Genomic DNA, 17,042 nt, shown 5'->3' with positions numbered 1-17,042 from the left:
TTGTGTCACCTGCAGTTTCTTTCATCAGAGTTTTATAATTTTCAGAGTAGGTTTTTCACTTCCTTGGTTAACTTTATTCCTAGGTATTTTATTATTGTACAATGTAAGTGGGATTATTTTTTAAATTTCTCATTCTGCTACTTCATTGTTGATATATAGAAATGCAACAGATTTCTGTTTATTAATTTTGTATCCTGCAACTTCCTTGAATGCTTTTATCAGTTCTATTAGGTTTTTTGTGGGTCTTTATGGTTTTATATATAACACAGTAAAACCTTGGTTTGTGAGCATAATTCATTCTGGAAACATGCTTGTAATCCAAAGTATTTGGTATATTAAAGTGAATTTCAAGAACCATTGGCTTAGTTGTGATCATGTGACATTAGGTGTCACATCCTACTTGTATTGTAAGATATTACTTGTTTATCAAATAAGAAATGTTTGTCTTGTGGAACTCTTGCAGACCAAGTTACTCACAATCCAAGGTTTTACGGTATGTCATCTGCAAATAGTATGTTTTACTACTTATCAATTTTGATGCCTTTTATTTTTTCTTATATGATTACTATAACTAGGACTTCTGATAATATGTTGAATACAAGTGGTAAGAGAACATCCTTGTCATGTTTTGGATCTTAGAGGTAAAGCTCTGTTTTTCACCATTTAGTAAGATGTAAGCTGTGGGGTTTTCATTTCATATCTCAACCTTCACTGTATTGAGATATGTTCTCTCTAGACCTACTTTGTTGAGAGGGTTTATCACAAATGGATGTTGTGCTTTGTCAAATAATGCTTTTCTGCATCCGTTGAGATGGTCCTATGGTTTTTATCCCTTCTCTCAATGTGATATATAGTGTGTTGATTGGCTTGCAAATATTGATTGAACTTGGAATAAAACCCACTTGATTGTAGAGAGTAATTTTTTTTTTTTAGTATATTGTTCTATTTGGTTTACTAATATTTTGTTGAGGACTTTTGCATCTTCATCAGAGATCATTGTTGAGTAATTATGTATAATGTATCTGTAGTTTTCTCTTTTTGTGATATCTTTATCTGGTTGTGGTATCAGAGTGCTGGCCTTGTAGAATAAATTGGGAAGCTTCCCGTCCTATTTTTTGGAATAGTTTGAGAATAATAACTCTTCTTTATTTGTATTTATTTTTGAAATTTTATTTTGAGAGAGAGAGAGAGTGCAAGTAGGGAAAGGCAAAGGGAAAGGGAGAGGGAGAATCCCCAGCAGGTTCCACATTCACTGCTGAGCCTCATGCGGAGCTTGATCTCTCAACCCTGAGATCATGACCTGAGCAGAAGTTGAACCAGATGCTTAATTGAGCCACCCAGGCACCCCTTAACTCTTTTTAAATGTTTGATAGAATTCACCTGTGATGCCATGTGGTCCTGGACTTTAGTTTGTTGGGAGCGTTTTGATTACTGATTGCATTTCCTGATCAGTTTTGGGAGGTTCTATGTTTCTAGGAATGTATCCATTTCTTCAAGGGTGTTCAATTTATTGGCATATGATTTTTCATAATATTCTCTTACAATCCTTTGTATTTCTGTGGCATCAGTTATTTCTCCTTTTCTAGGTTTATCTGTCTCACACCTCTCTTCTTTACAAGTCTGGCTAAAAGCTTATCAATTTTGTTGATCTTCAGAGAACCAGCTCATGGTTTCACTGATCTATTTTTCTTTTTAAAGTCTCTCATTTATTTCTGCTCTAGTCTTTATTATTTTATTCCTTCTACTGGCTATGGGCTTTGTTTTTCTAGCTTGCTCGAAAAGGTGTGAAACTTTTCTTCTTGAGGTAGTCCTCCATTCCTAGAATGTTCTCTCAGAAACACTGTTGCCACATCCCAGTGATTTGAACTGTTGTATTTTTCATTTGTCTCATGTACTTTTTTGTTCCTTCTTTTATGTCTTGGTTGTAAGTGGTATGTTATTTAGCCTCCATGTGTTCATGTTGTTTCTAGATTTTTTTCTTGTGAGTGATTTCTAGTTTCATACCTTTGTGGTTAGAAAAGATTCATGATGTGATTTTAATCTTTTTAAGTTTATTGAGACTTGTTTTGTAGTCTAACATGTGATGCTTTATGGACAAGGTCCCATGTGGGCTTGAAAAGTGTGTAATCCACTGTTTTGGGATGGAATATTCTCCATATATCTATATGCCCATCTGGTCTTGTTTTCTGTCTGGATGATGTATCCATTGATGTAAGTAGAGTGTTGAAAATCAACTGTTAGTGTATTACTGTCACTTTTCTTCCTTTGTGTCTGTTCATAGTTGCTTTATGTATTTAGGTGCTCCGAGGTTGGGTGCCCAGATATTTATAATTGTTACATCCTCTCGTTAGATTGTTCCTTTATGATGATGTAGTGTCCCTTTCCATCTTGGTACAGACATTTGTTTTAAAGTTTGTCCAGTATAAGTATTGCTATTCCAACTTTTCTTTTTTTAATGCTTGTTTATTATTGAGAGACAGAGCATGCGCTTGGGAGGATCTGAGAGAGGGAAGACGCAGAATCCAAAGCAGGCTCTGAGCTGTCAGCACTGAACCCGACGAGGGGCTCAAACTCACAAACCGTGAGATCGTGACCTGAGCCAAAGTCGGACACTTAACCTCCCGACTGAGCCACCCAGGCACTTCTCCAGCTTTCTTTTCTATTTGCATAATGTGTTTTTCCATTCCTTCACTTTCAATCTGCATGTGTCTTTAAGTCTGTTAAAGGCAGCACTTACATGGGTTTTGATTTTTTATCCACTTAGGACCCTATGTCTTTTGATTGTAGCATTTAGTCCATTTATACTCAAAGTAATTATTGATATGTACTTAAGGCCATTTTCTTAGTTTTACTGCTTTTGTAGTTTTCTGCTCCTTCTCTTACTCTGCCTTTGTGGTTTGATGGCTTTAGTGTTATGCTTGCTTTTATTTATCCATGCATTATAGGTTTGATTCGTGGTTACTGTTACACTCATATATAACTCCTCATGTGTATAGCAGTCTTTATTGTGGGTCACTTTAGTTTGAACCCGTTCTCAAAGCACTAAATTTTCACTCCCCTCTCACCCCCCCATTTTATATATATGATCATACTTTATATCCTGTTATGAATCCCTTAACTGATTCTCATAGATACAAATCTTTTATTATATGCTTGCATTTATCTGTGACATTTTTTCCTTTCCTAATTTTCTTCTGATTATGGGCTTTTCTTTCGAAAGAATTCCTTTGAATATTTCTTGTAAGGCTGGTTTGGTGGTGATGCACTCCTTTAACTTTTGTTTGGGAAACTCTATCTTTCCTTCTCTTCTGAATGGTAACTTCGTTGAATTTTTTTTTTTCATTCAGCACTTTGAAGGCCTAAAGGGAATGGCATTAGAGAGTTTTTGCTGAAAATCAGCTAATAGGCTGATTTCATATGTACCTGCTTTCCTTTCTCTTGCTGCATGTAAAATCTTTATCACTACGTTTGCCATTTTAATTACTATGTGTCTTGGTGTGGAGTTTGGGTTAATTTTGTTAGGTGCTCTCTGTGCCTCCTACATCCATTTCCTTCCCCAGATTAGGGAAGGGTTCCACTATTATTTCTTCAAACTTTCTGCCCCTTTTCTCTCTCTTCCTTCTGGAATCCCTATAATGTGAATATTATGCTTGATATCAGTGAGTTCCCATAACCTATTCTCGTTTATTGTATCTTTTCCTGTTCAGCGTGGCGGCTTTCTATTTTATCCCTCTTCCAAATCACTGATCCTTTTGCCTCCTGTAAATTATTAATTACCTCTCATGTATTTTTTTTATCCTACTTATTGAGTTCTTCATCTCTGGTTCTATTGAGTATCCATTACTATAGTTGTTTATCAGGTATATTATCTGTTTCATTTGTCTATTTTTTCCTGTATATTAGAAAAGTCCACTGTATCGCCTGACCTTGAAAGGAGTGGTCCTGTTCACCAGAACCAGGCACTTCAGGGGTGTCTCCGATGTGGGTACATGTGTCCTCCTGTTGTGGCCCCACTTCATCTGCTCGGGGCACACCAGGCAGGGCTTGGTCGCTGTGCTGTTAAGGTGCTCGTCCGGGGCCGCTGAGGCAGTATTAGCAGTCAGACCAGATGCCTGTTCTGTCTGTCGAGGCTACAGTCGCTCGGATCGGCAGGGACCTTCCTCTGCACAGGTGGTTATAAGGTTCGACGCTCGGGACGGCAGGCACACTCGCGTGTGGTGGTCTTCCTCCAGGGTAGGTCAGGACAGGATGCTAGCAAGACAGGTGGACAGTCTTCTGCTGGTTCCTACAAGTGTCTGGGTATTAAGGTGGGTGGGGGAATGTTCTCGGAGAAGTTTCCTAAAGATCCCTGCCCCCAGAGTGTACATTCTGAGATTAGTAAATCTCCTTCGCAGATACCCCTGGTGCTTTTCAAACCGTTGCTTCTATGCTGTGGATCTGCCCGGTTGTGATTGCTGCCTCTTTTTCTGTTGTCTTACGGGGCTCTGGGAGTTCAGCACTGACTGTAAAAACTCTCCAAATTAAGGCTCACTGGTTTAAAGCCTAATGTTAACGGGGACTCATCCTCCCAGTGCTGGACCCTGGTGCCTACAGTTCCTGGTGTGGGGTCTGACCCTTCGGCTTATGGTGTCCCTCTTCTTTGTGGTTAGTCTCTCCCAGGGCGTAGTTCCTAAATGTGCCCCGTCCTTCTTACCCTTGGCCGTGTGGCCGCCTCTTCACAGTGAACTGTGGAAAGCCTTCTGCTGTCTGTAGGCCGCTTTCAGAGTTAGTTGCACTGATGTGTCTGTTATCTCAGTGTATCCACGGGACGAGCTGAGCTCAGGATCTTCCTGTTCCACCATCTTCCCAACAAATAATACATTTTAAATTATCGTTAATAAATTATCCAGTTTATTCAGCCTGATAACCTGTCTTTGTTTTCTTTCTCCTATAAAATTACATAGAATTGCTATGATCTTCTGGTGAGAAAGAAAAGACTTATTGTTCTCTTCAGCCACTGGTTACTTCATGCCTACGGAATAATATCCATTTCCAGAGTGGATAAACTCGAGCAAGATTTGCCCCTTTTGGCTTTGGTGCCCACACCGGCTCTTTTTTACTTGTTCACCGCAAAGTTCACTGAACCGTCACGGATACTCTCCGAAGGAGCCAATGGACATTGACTGTAAGAGCCAGAAAGCCCAAAAAGTGTTCTTAGTAAAAAATGTATTATACTCTCTGTTGTACGTGGAAACAAGATTGGGTTGGTTTGTTTTCTGACTTAACAGGCTTTGGGGTTAGACTTGGAGAATACAGACTAGTCTCTTCTGTGGTGGACACACGACAAACTGGTTAGGAAGCACTTGCCTCCTGCAGTGATACTGTTATTCTGTAGAGTAAAATCATGTTTCTGGAATAATCTGAAATCTTTAGCATTGGCCTAATTTTGCATGTATTTGTTTTTTAAGTGTAATTATAAGGACAAACATACCTTGTTGGTCTGAAAGCAAACATGGAAGTGAAATACGTTGTCTGTTAACTATTTATTTTTACCAGCACAGTATTTTGATTGTAAAAATAGAGCATAATTTATATAAAACAGGTGTTTTGTTTATAGGTGGTTTTGTTGAAGACATCTTCTGGTTGTTTCTGTTAAGAAAAACAATAAAATGCTTAACTACCCAAAAAACCCCTCAGATGTTCTGACCTTTAATTGTATTTTGCCACACTAATTGTGGAAATAATTCAAACTAATTCGTAAGAGGAATATTCCTTTCCCAAATGAATAAATACATTTTATTCACATAGTCCCTTCTTCGGTCTCCTTTTTAAAGGATCTATATACCATATTTTATTGATCCTGAAACTTTTCTCACGTGATAAATTTAAGAGGGCATCAATTCTGAGATAACAATATACAGAATATATACAATACATAGTTTTCCTGTGGTTAGTTGTTGAAAGATATGCTGTGAATTTTCTGCTCTGAAGCCTGTAGGAGACTGGTGGAACCATGGACTCAAGGTTAGCACTTAACCTAATATTCTGACCATGTTTATCCATTTGTATTGTTTAGAAGGTTATTTACCGATTCTGCTATTCAGTGGGGGTTATGCAGGTTTGTTAATCTCACACTTAAGACTTCCCTGGACCACTGCAAAATCTGAAAGAGAAAGCACTCACTTCTTTTTTGTAGTTTTGTTTGTGCATTTTGAATTCACAACGGTTGTATCCTTGAAGTTACTTTAATGCTTTTTTCATGGTACATTGAACCACTGGGGGGTGGACTTTTTGGATATGAATGTGTTTCTTCTTCTTTTCTTCTGTAGGAATAAAAATAAAATGTAAAAATTCTATGTATCTCACCCAAGTTTGGGTGGTTATTAGTGGCCATTAAAATTCTAAATTTCCTGAAGAATCCTCACTTGGATGACTGTGTAATCTGGGACGTGGGGGTGGGCTGGACCCGGGCACTCACGGTCTGCTTACCCGCACCGTATCTGTCCCACACATTTGGAGCTATTTTTAACAGTTATCTTCTCTGATTTGTTATTCTAGCAGCAAAATGTGTATGCAAAAGGAAAAATCATGTAAGTAATTACATTCCTCAAATGCAAAGAATTTCAGTCATAAATATATATGTGCATTTTTAATTTGCTTTAAGAACAAGATCAGAACATTTCATAGCAACTGTGATGGCTAATGTTACTAAATAATTTGTTGAAACATGGGCATTAAAACTATAAAAGACAGGTGCATCTAGGTTACTCATTTGGTTTAGCATTGTATTCTTGATTTTAGTTCGGGTCATGATCTCACAGTTTGTGTGCGAGTCCCACATCAGGTTCTGCACTGACAGTGCAGAGCCTGCTTGGGATTCTCTCTCAAACATTTAAAAACCAAAAACAAGTTGCCCTTGTCCTAGCTCAGGTTTGTTCAGTGTTTACTTAGGTCCTTGTAGGCAACCATGGCTCTCGCTGCTACAGTGCATGGTAATTATTTTGCTAACCAGTGCTGGATAGGGCTTATAAAGGTCAAACTATTATTAACTTGGGTGCATTGATAAATTTAGCAGTTATATATTTGTCTAAAACTATTGGTTTGCAAGACTGGCCTGCACATTGGAGCCCACTGGAGAGAGGTCTAAAACATGCTTGAGTCCCACCCCCAGAGATTCATGGTGAATTAGTCTAAGATGCAGGCTGAGAAGGAGGATTTTTAAAACCTCTTCCAGGTGACTCTAATCAAGTATGGTCTAAACTCTCTACCTAGTTCAGATCTTAATTTTTCCAAGAGACTCTTTGACAAATTATTTTTAATTATTTCTTACTGAAATTTTGATTCTGCTTTAATAGCAGAAAAGAATAATAATTCTTTTCCAGTATTAAGTGATCAGACTTTATCAAGTCCTTTTCATCACTGTAACTAAAAGATAACTGATAGCATATATAAATTTGATCTTTTAAAATATCCCTGGGCTTAAAAAAGTCTTCTGTAGCACACACACCAAGATATTTGGGTAACACAAATATTGGTAACCTGAATTATATGGCATAAAACTCAAGGAATTTAAAAATTTTAGAACAAAAATTAATACTTCTTAAAAAATCTCTACTCAGTTACTATTTGATTTAGGAATACACGCAAAAGCTTGTTTACCTTTTTGTGTTAACAGGCCTTCCAAATAAAAGTAACAATCTTAGTTTTCAAGATGAAGTCTGGCATCTTAAGTGCTGACAAGCCTGTCCTCCACCTGTGCCAATCGGTACCCCTGGCAGACGTGCACGCAGCCAGGCTGCCGCAGTCCTGGGCCGGGGCCGGTCCACTGCCCTTTCAGGAAGACATCCTTATGTATGTATTCCCAGCAGCTAAAAAAGGCTTAGAGGTGCCCCTGTTTACCCTTTCGTAGACACGCACTAGAAGGAGCCCCTTGTATCCTAATCAGCTCTTTGCTTGTTTATTCTCATCATATATGTACTTTGAGGCTCAATTACCGGGTCTTATTCAATTTAGGAACCACACAGCATTTGCTCTAGTGCCGGGCTCAGAGGTGCCCCCATGAGTTACTGAAGCTAGAGCCGTGTTCCTGACGGAGAGGGCCAGGCCTGCAGTGACAGATTATGTCCAGAAGAGGACAGGAGAGGACTGTTGAGCTGCAAGAGATCAAGGGCTTCTCTACAAGTCCCATTACTTTTTGAGAAGCTGTTCAACAGGGAAAATCCAAAAGCCAGATTACAGGTGGCTCAGAGATGATTAGATAATCCAAGGGGCCAAGGTTGACTATTACTGCCTTAGCAGGGCCATAGATTAAGACAGACCTGATTTGGGTCTCATGTTTTGTAAAACATGGATGGTTAACAGGAAGTTACAATCAGGGAACCTAGGGCGTAGGAGTTAAATAACACGCAGGAAGCTGAGATCTGAACCCAGGTCTACCTACCTCCAAAGCCCACATAGTGCTGGTGCTCTAGGAGCACAAATACGTGGAGTTAGGGAGACCAGAAACCTTCCTTTCAAGCTTGGCTCCATTTCAGAGACCTCTCCCCATTCCTTACCTGAGGCAAAGTTTCATTTCCAGTTAGGTTCGCTCACCATTCTTCTGCCACCCCTGTGAAACCCTGGTGACAAGGGATTTTACGTGCATTTGTATGATAACTCATTCTCCCTTCATACCAGAGGTGGGGAAACTGTAGCCTGCAAGTTCTCTGACCCACCAACTCTGCACCTGAACCAGAATGTCATTACATTAGCACTGACTGCTGACTTGCCTCCTTTTGACCCTTTCAACCATGGAGCAACCAGAGAAAGCCACATGTGCTTACTGCTGAATCACATACACTGTCCTGCCCCTCCGCTGCTCCCAGCTTCCCCGTGCCAACAAGCTCCAATCCGAGCACACCAGACACAATACACTTTTCCATTCCCCCACCTGCCCTTTGAATCTGCAAAAAAACAAGGGATGGTGACGCTCGCTCTCTTGCTATACCAAGTTTTATGCCTCAGCTTGTTTGCACTTAGCTGGTCTTCCTTTATTTTCACACTGCAATCCTCTACTTTCCATATAGTTGTCGATAAGACAGTCCGCAAAACATGTGAAAAATGGGAATATAGTTACTCAGGGGCTTAGCTTTTCAATCTAATCTATTTACATTTGCTCCAATATAAATGATCCCACCAGGTTTTAGACAAAGCTGGAAGACTCATGTGAAAATAGGGCAGCTGATGCTTTGAGGTGATTTCACTTTTAAAATTCTCTTGAGCTACAGTTGCTGAGGATGGCCTGATTCACCAAAGGAAATTTTACAGTGACGAGGGCCCACCAGCAACCCAGTATGCACTTAGACATAATAAGCATCACCATAAAAACAGCTTTTAGGCTGATAAAGTTTACCCACAAAAGTCTTCACTGGTCACTAAAACATTATTTCCTTGGTCAGTGCCCTGAGCACATTGGTTTTACCAAACAGAATGTTTTTAAGCCCATCACTTTCTAATTTCATTTTCTACAACCTACCTTTGAAATTGCCTATCTAATGACATTCTTTAAAAATGACACCTCTACGGGCACGTCGGGTGGCTCAGTCAGTTAAGTGCCGAACTCTGGCTCAGGTCACGATCTCATGGCTTGTGAGCTGGAGCCCCACATTGGGCCTGTGCTGACAACTCAGAGCCTGCTTCAGATTCTGTGTCTCCCTCTCTGCCCTTCCCCAACTTGTGCTCGTGCTCTCTCAAAAATATTTTTTAAAAAATTTTAATAAAATGACCTAACAGAGCTGTGCACTTGCTAGGTGATATTCTCAATTCACCACTCCATTTCTCCTCTACACTCTCTTCTCTTTCCTTCTCTCAGCCCTTTCTACCTCCATCATCCCTCCCTCCCAAGGGATTCAACCCCTGGGACCTCAGGGCTGTACCTGTGCAAGGACTGACCTCCATTTCCTACAGCAGCCAGAATCTGGACAGAGTTCTGGGGCCTTCACGTCTAATGTGACATTAGAGTGAAAATTGAGGATGAAGTTGATAATCTTCTGGAGAGACTTGACTCCTTGCTCCTGACGCAGTCATGTTATGTAGACTGGGTTACATGTCCGAAGCCCCAGAAGGCATCACTATCACTAGATTTTCAAAGGCAGTAGTGGCTGTTTTTAATACTAAACTCAGCTCAAGAAGAAAAGATAAAGTGATGCTTCATATCCTCTGCTTAAGAAGGTAAGTATATAAAAGGGTTTAATAAGACCTTTAAAATAAGAGTTTAAAAAACCCAGAAAGAAATTGAGATTCACTTATTTAGTAAACTCACATATGTGGACGGGATTCGTCTCACACTGCTGACTGACCAGGTGTTCAACCCCCACAAATGAGAATCAATGTTTAGGTGAATGTGACGTTAATTGGAGATGGAATATTAGGGATAACTAAGTAATTTGGTAAGGTGTTTTTTTTTTTTTTAGTTTTTTTTTTAATGTTACCAGCCACAGTAAAAAAACAAGAGGTTCTTTGTTACCCAAAGCTTTTGAGATGTTACTTACTAGGGAGGTCCATTGTTGATTCTTGTTCCACAAGTAAGCGCAGCTCTTCAAAATTCCCTGGTAGCCAAGTGCTGATACGCTCAATCTTTTCATCTCTTTCCTGCAGCCTCTCTATTAGCTTTTTTATTCTTTGCAAAGTCTCACCACCACAGTTTACCAGTTCCTTTAAAAAATATTTTGCAGTGTGTAAATATAAATTCCCACAAAAGAAATTAATAACGTTCTGAGTGAATCATGTCCAAGACAAAAATAGATATGCAACATTGGTATCACTCTTGCAAAATAAGTGTATACAGCACATTCACAAAGTCCCGACAGGAAAACAGGATTAGCAAATGAGACGATCTGGGTGTGGCGGCGGCGGCATGAAGCCAGCTCACCTTCCAAACAGCACAGAATTGCAGACCGTCTTCAGCAGGGCTTACATAAGAGAAAGAACTTCAGAAGTAGGCTGGATCCGAGTTTTAAAGCCCCGTAAGTTCGTGAGCTGTTTGGTCTTGAGCAAGTTACTTAAACTCTGTCTGAGCCTCAGTAGCTTCATCTGAAAAAGGTTAAAAGCTTAAAATACTCAGAAGGTGGCAAAGCAGGGATTAAACTCCATCCTGTCTCCTCTGCAGTGGGGAGGGCGGGGCTGCTGATCCACGGAGGACACGCGAACTCGGGCCTGACAGCGGGTCCTAAAACAGGGTGCATGCAGTGTGTGTCTCCAGGCTGGGGCTGGGGAGTCAGTCCCTTTAACCATGCTGGTAGAGCAGGAAGACAATTTCCCGAAGGATTAAGATTTCGTAGTGACATTTGGCGTGCCTAAAAATAAGAACAGCCCCAAGTGGAGTCGCTTATGCTGAGCCTCAGATCACCAAAGTGAGAATGAATTTAATTACAATTTTGGCTCTCTGGGAAATGGAATCTTCACCAGTCATTCAGGAATCATCTAATCACCTAATCAGCACGAGCTAGGTCATCTGCCTGATAGATGCCGGCCATCCCCCAAAAGAAAATGATCTTTGCAATTACTAGTCTGTTTTCTGTTTGGTTTTTTGCTTAGTGTAACTTCCCTATTCCTGCTTTCTGCCTATAAAAGTCTTCTGTTTTGTATAGCTCCCCAGAGCACCTTTTATCTGTTAGCTTGGATACTGCTCAATTCATGAATCATTAAATAAAGCTAATATATTTAAAATTTACTCAGGTGAATTTTGGTTTTTTAACAGCATAAAGCAAACATATTAAGATATGGTGGTTATTGCCACTCCTTATGCATATGCACGTGCACACACACACACTCATTAGGTGAATATTTTCAGAAAGCTCACCTTAACCGTAGTCTGAAATTCAGCCCACAAATTCAAATACTTTCCTAAAATAAAAATTTTCAAAATTGAAAGGTTATGGAAATGTGAACACTTTAATAAAAGTAATGTTATTTGTTTTCCAAAAATTATGTTTGTCTAAAAAAGTCTACTTCCAAAATGACAGAATAACTGGACCACACTTGCCCTCCCGCTGTCCACAAGGAGAAAATATATTAAATATATTAGTTTTCCTATCCAGTTTCCAGATACTGGGGAATGGGCAGCAAAGAACTGTGGTACCTGAAAGTAGAGTGACAAGTGAGGCAAGCCCTGTGGCCACTCAGCTTACTGCTCAGGACACCTTTGCAGACCCGAGTGCAGGCAGAACTAGGTGGGCTTGCACACGGACAGATCTGTACAGAGATTAGCAAGCTGAATCCAGCAATATATAAAAATAGCAGCTTTTGAATAAGTGGGTTTTATCCCAGGAACTTAGTTTAACATTCAAAAATGAATCGGTGGAGGGGCGCCTGGGTGGCTCGGTCGGTTAAGCATCTGACTCCAGCTCAGGTCATGATCTCATGGTTCGTGGGTTCGCACCCCACATTGGGCTCTGTTGCCGAAAGCTCAGAGCCTGGAGCTTTCAGATTCTGTGTCTCCCTCTCTCTCCGCCCCTTCCCTTCTCATGGTTTCATGGTCTGTCTCTCTCAAAAATAAATGTTAAAAAAATTTTGTTTAATCGATGCAATTTCTCCTAACAGCAAGGAGGAGAAACCCCAGGTGAGCATCTCCGCAGACATGTGAGCAGCTGAGGCCTTACACAGGCACCGCACACCCTCGTGACCAACTACCTCCATACATACCTTGAATGCCCAGGCCGGAGCGCCCTGCTTGGCACCACCCTGCAAGTGCTGTCGCACCCCGTTACTGGGGAAATTAAGTGCACCTGTGCAACTCCACTGGTGAGAACACCTGCAACTGTGCACCTGGTTTCCTCTGCATGTGCACTTCCCTTTGCTGACTGTACTCTGTGTCCTTCACTGTAATGGGCAACCCCCATAACAACTTGAGCCCGGTGAATCCTAGCTAATCACCGAGCCTCAGGATGGCCGTAGGACGCCTACCTACTGCAACACCTCAAAGCTGCAAAGTCTTGCTGAGGAACATACGTTCTAAACAAATGAAGATACATACTGTGTTCTTGGACTGGAAGACTTAATTTTGTTAATAGGTCAGTTCTCCTCTAATTGGTTTACAGATTCAATGCAAATCCAATTAAGATCCCAGCAGGTGTGGGTAATTAAAGATTAGTAAGCTGGTTATAAAACTTATATGGAAATCAAAGGATCTAAAATAGCCAAAATAGTTCTAAGAGAGAAGCACAAATGTGGAGAACTCACATTATTAGATTTCCAGGCCTAATATGAAACTACAGTAATCAGGACAGTGTGGTATTGGTGTAAAGTTAGATACTGAGAAGGAACAGACGCATAAACTGATACCTGGAAAAGTCACTGGGGCAGTACAATGCTAAAAAGACAGTCCGTTCAAAAATGGCCCTAGAACCACTGGATGTACGTAAAACAATGAATTCCACCTTGACCTCACACCATGTGTAAACATGAACTGAGGATGTAGACATAAAAGTGAAAACTAAAAACTTCTAAAGAAAATACTGGAGAAAATCTTGGAGAACTTGGCTTAGGCAAAAATGTCTTAGCACACAGAAAGTACTAACCTTAAAAGGTGAAATAGATAAAGCAGACTTAATCCAAAGAAAAGACTTTTGCTCTTTTCAAGACAACATTAAGAAAATGAAAAATCAAGCCTCATACTGAAAAAGGACTCATTTCCAGAATACACAAAGACTTTAACTCAACAAAACACAAAGGAATGAACAAAAGATTTAGACAAATGGCAGAGGGTATTTTCCGGAGATGGCCCCACAATACATTCCATCCCACGTGCTCTTCCCACAGTGTGAGGCGGACACCCCTCCCATTAGTGGCGGTGTCGGTGTCCCCTCTCTCTGTACTTGGGAGGCTAGCTTTTGGATCAGAGCAGGCCAGGCAGCGACACGGAGACTCTGGCTGAGAGTCAGCATCAATAGAAGGCTCGCTGAGTCAGTGGCTGGGTCTTCAGATGCTTCCAGTCCCAGCTGCCGAATTAACCCCAGACATCAAGTTGCCCTACCTACGGTCATGTGACGCAGACATGAGTGGTCTCCACCAGGCTCTGGCCAAATTCCCAATTTGGGAGCAAAGTAAGTGATTTGTACTATTTGTTATGCTGCAGTGGATATAATTGGTTCAAAGCACTTCACAAAGGATGACGTACAAGTGGCCAAAAAGCACATGAAAAAATACTCAACATCAGTCACCAGAGAAACAAAAATCAGTGAAATACCATTATATACCTATTACAAATGGCTTCAATGCTAACCGTAAGTGCTTTGACAAGGTTGAATGTTGGTGAGGAGTATCCCATTGCTAGTGGAATGATAAATTTGTACAACCACCTTGGCAAACTGTCTTGGCAGGTTCTTACTGCCAAGTTAAACATACACTAACTACACGACCCAGCAATTCCACCCTCGGTATTTACCCAAGAGAAATGAAACCAAATAGTCACAGAAACTAGTGTAAACAGAGTAACCAAAACCTGGACACAATCCAAACGTCCTTCAGCTGGTACATGGAGAGACAAAGCATAGTGGATCTTCATGACGGAATCTTTAACCAGACAGTTATAAAACAAAGGAGCAAAGCAATAAGACATACAACATGGATGGATCTTCAAAACAAAACAAAACAGACAAAAAACCTGTTCTGAGTGCAGGAATCCCAGCACAAAAGTGTGCGTACTCCATATTCCATTTGTATCTAATCCTTAGTGATGGAAAGCAGAGCGGTGGGTTCCAGGAGCTGGGAACAGGGTGGGAAACCACCACCAAGGGACTCCAAGGAAACTCTTCAGGGATAAAAATGTTCTCTATCTTACCTGGTTGAGGTGGCAGCGATTACAGTGGATGTACCTTTGTCTAAACTTACTGAACTTAAGATGAGTGTGTTTCATTGGATGCAAATCAGGAAAAATTATTTAAATAAAACAAAACATCTATTCTTTATAAGTAAAGGTCACCCATAACACCTTACTTACTGTGATTAACTACCAGTTGCCAAGACAGGTCACCCGATGCACCCTTGAGGTCTTCTTCTCTTTTTTTGTATTGCTCTATGTTGTTCTTCATATATGCAATATACTGGAAATTAAAACGTGATTCCTTTAAGCAGTTGAGATACTGTAGATTAATTATCCACTCAGTCATTTATTGATCCTCCTCTGTGCCACGGACTACTCTCAGTACGAGGGCAGCAGTGGTGAGCAGAACCCTTGTTAAGCTTACATTCTGGTGAAGGAGCTCAGGGGTCTGGCTTCCCAGTCAGCATTTAAGCACCCAAGCACACACTGCATTCAGAATATAACTTGCCACAAGAAGAGATCAAAAGACATTCTGCCCAACTGCATTGTGTCCACAAACAAATATTGCTCTGTATGCAAAATGTGTGTGCAGTAAATAATGCAAGGCAGCCATCCTACCAGACTGGAGGAGTTGGGTGTAGGACCTCAGAGAAAGGATTTCTCAAGACCAGATACCCCACAGATTTGCTTACTCCATTCAGATGTTTCAGTGGGTTGGGTGATGGTCGTAGTAGTGGTTTGGGTATTAAAGTCATTGCTTTCTGTTCTGACCACCCAATGCTCAGGAATACTAAACTCTAGTCTCCGGCAACTCTGAAAGCATGGGCTTTGGATATAAACTTGGCACTGACCCAGTTTTAAGAGAGGAATAGTCAAATACTAGAAACTACTGATAAAAAAAAAAATCTTAGAAATTGCATCCAGTACCATAGGAGATGTAAAACTGTTCATAATCATGTTATAGGGTCTAGACATGTAGCCTTGATCTTGTGTCAGTCTGCACAGCTTGTTGGCCCCTTTTGTAGTAAACCAAAGTGAAAACCCCTGTAAGCCAAGTCCGAGTCATCATTCCTGCCCCTCTTTGAATGTGAATCACTGTAGACTTGCCTAGTTCAGCTGGTTTCCCACAACTCTCAAATGTGTTAGCACACTGCCTTGTAGTTCTCTATTTGCCCACTTCCTCAGCGAGACTCTGAGCTTCCTAAGGACTTGGGACAGTGTCTTATTCATCTAGGTATTCACTGTGCCTTCCTCAAAGCTAGGGACTCAGTGGGGGCTTAAAACATTTGCTGAGAGAAGGGATGTGATCAGCAAGATGGAGAGCGATGAGTGAATAGGAGAACAGCACAGGGTCATTTGGGGCCTCGTAAATGGACAATACACTAAAAAAGAGCACTTTCAGAATCTGTTTTTTCACATAGTCATCCATTTGCTTACCCATTACCAAAGTATCAACAACAATTCCAGGTATTTTAATAAATAATCTGTCATCTTGATAGGAAGACAGTCTTGAGGGAAATTTCCATGGGCAGATGAAATGCCGTACAAGGTTGTTCCGAGGGCCAGACGAGTGAAGAGGTATCGCGTGCGTGCAGGTTACATTTGGTGGTGTCTGGGCTCTGGAGCTCATGTACCTTTCCAGAGCGCATTAGTGCCTCCTGTGCCACTTGAATTCTGCCCCAAAACCACTGGCACTCATATTCTAGGCAACTGTTGTGATTTAAATGATGAAAAAAATTACCTAGAGAGGTAAAGGAATTTTCCCCTTACTGTCTTATTGCCGTGGACAGTTTTTATTTCTCTAGCTATTAAAAGTTATATAAAAAATATAACCTCAGTTTCCTCATGTATAAAAGGCACACAATATCCTATCCATCTTAAAGGTGACTGTGAGCATCAAATGAGACTGCCCCCCCCCACCCATGGCACTGGGCAAAACACTTGGGATACACTGATACAGAAACTCACCTTGAGGTCAATGTAGTTTACTGAAAAAATTTATATAATCAGTACAAAACAGACAGACAACCTAATGTCTTAAATGGGTAAAAAACTTGAACAGGCACCTCACAAAGGTATACGAGTGGCCAACAACATATAAATAGAAGCTTCATTAATCATCTAGAAAATTCAAATTAAAACCACAATGGGACACCACTACACACACACCTCCCAGAATAAATGGAAAAAGACTAAGGTGTGGTGGGTATGTGGAACCAGTGGTGTTCTCACAGACCCTGCTGGGAGTGGCAATTACTGCAAC

The 17,042-nt window shown here is 40.7% G+C and overlaps 2 protein-coding genes across 3 annotated transcripts in view; one reads left to right on the top strand and one right to left on the bottom strand.

The window, feature by feature from the left end:
• Nucleotides 1-6,394, top strand: part of JKAMP (JNK1/MAPK8 associated membrane protein) — a 28,598-nt gene extending 22,204 nt beyond the window's left edge. For both annotated transcript variants that reach the window (XM_029950819.1, XM_029950820.1), the window contains exon 7: nucleotides 4,944-6,394. In XM_029950819.1, coding sequence (XP_029806679.1) covers nucleotides 4,944-5,162 — 219 coding nt within the window. In that variant the 3' untranslated portion in view covers nucleotides 5,163-6,394. The remainder of the gene's footprint in view (nucleotides 1-4,943) is intronic.
• Nucleotides 5,504-17,042, bottom strand: part of CCDC175 (coiled-coil domain containing 175) — a 69,667-nt gene continuing 58,128 nt past the window's right edge. The window contains exons 17-21 of the mRNA XM_029950821.1: nucleotides 14,957-15,059; nucleotides 11,819-11,862; nucleotides 10,509-10,671; nucleotides 6,163-6,302; nucleotides 5,504-5,628 (exon numbers count right to left, since the gene is read on the bottom strand). Of these exons, the coding sequence (XP_029806681.1) occupies nucleotides 6,220-6,302; nucleotides 10,509-10,671; nucleotides 11,819-11,862; nucleotides 14,957-15,059 (393 nt within the window). The 3' untranslated portion in view covers nucleotides 5,504-5,628; nucleotides 6,163-6,219. The remainder of the gene's footprint in view (nucleotides 5,629-6,162; nucleotides 6,303-10,508; nucleotides 10,672-11,818; nucleotides 11,863-14,956; nucleotides 15,060-17,042) is intronic.

The sequence above is a fragment of the Suricata suricatta genome, chromosome 9, assembly GCF_006229205.1.
Source record: "Suricata suricatta isolate VVHF042 chromosome 9, meerkat_22Aug2017_6uvM2_HiC, whole genome shotgun sequence".
NCBI classification, from domain to species: domain Eukaryota; kingdom Metazoa; phylum Chordata; class Mammalia; order Carnivora; family Herpestidae; genus Suricata; species Suricata suricatta.
Note: the sequence above shows the minus strand (reverse complement) of the source record. Positions and strands in the feature narration are given on the sequence as shown.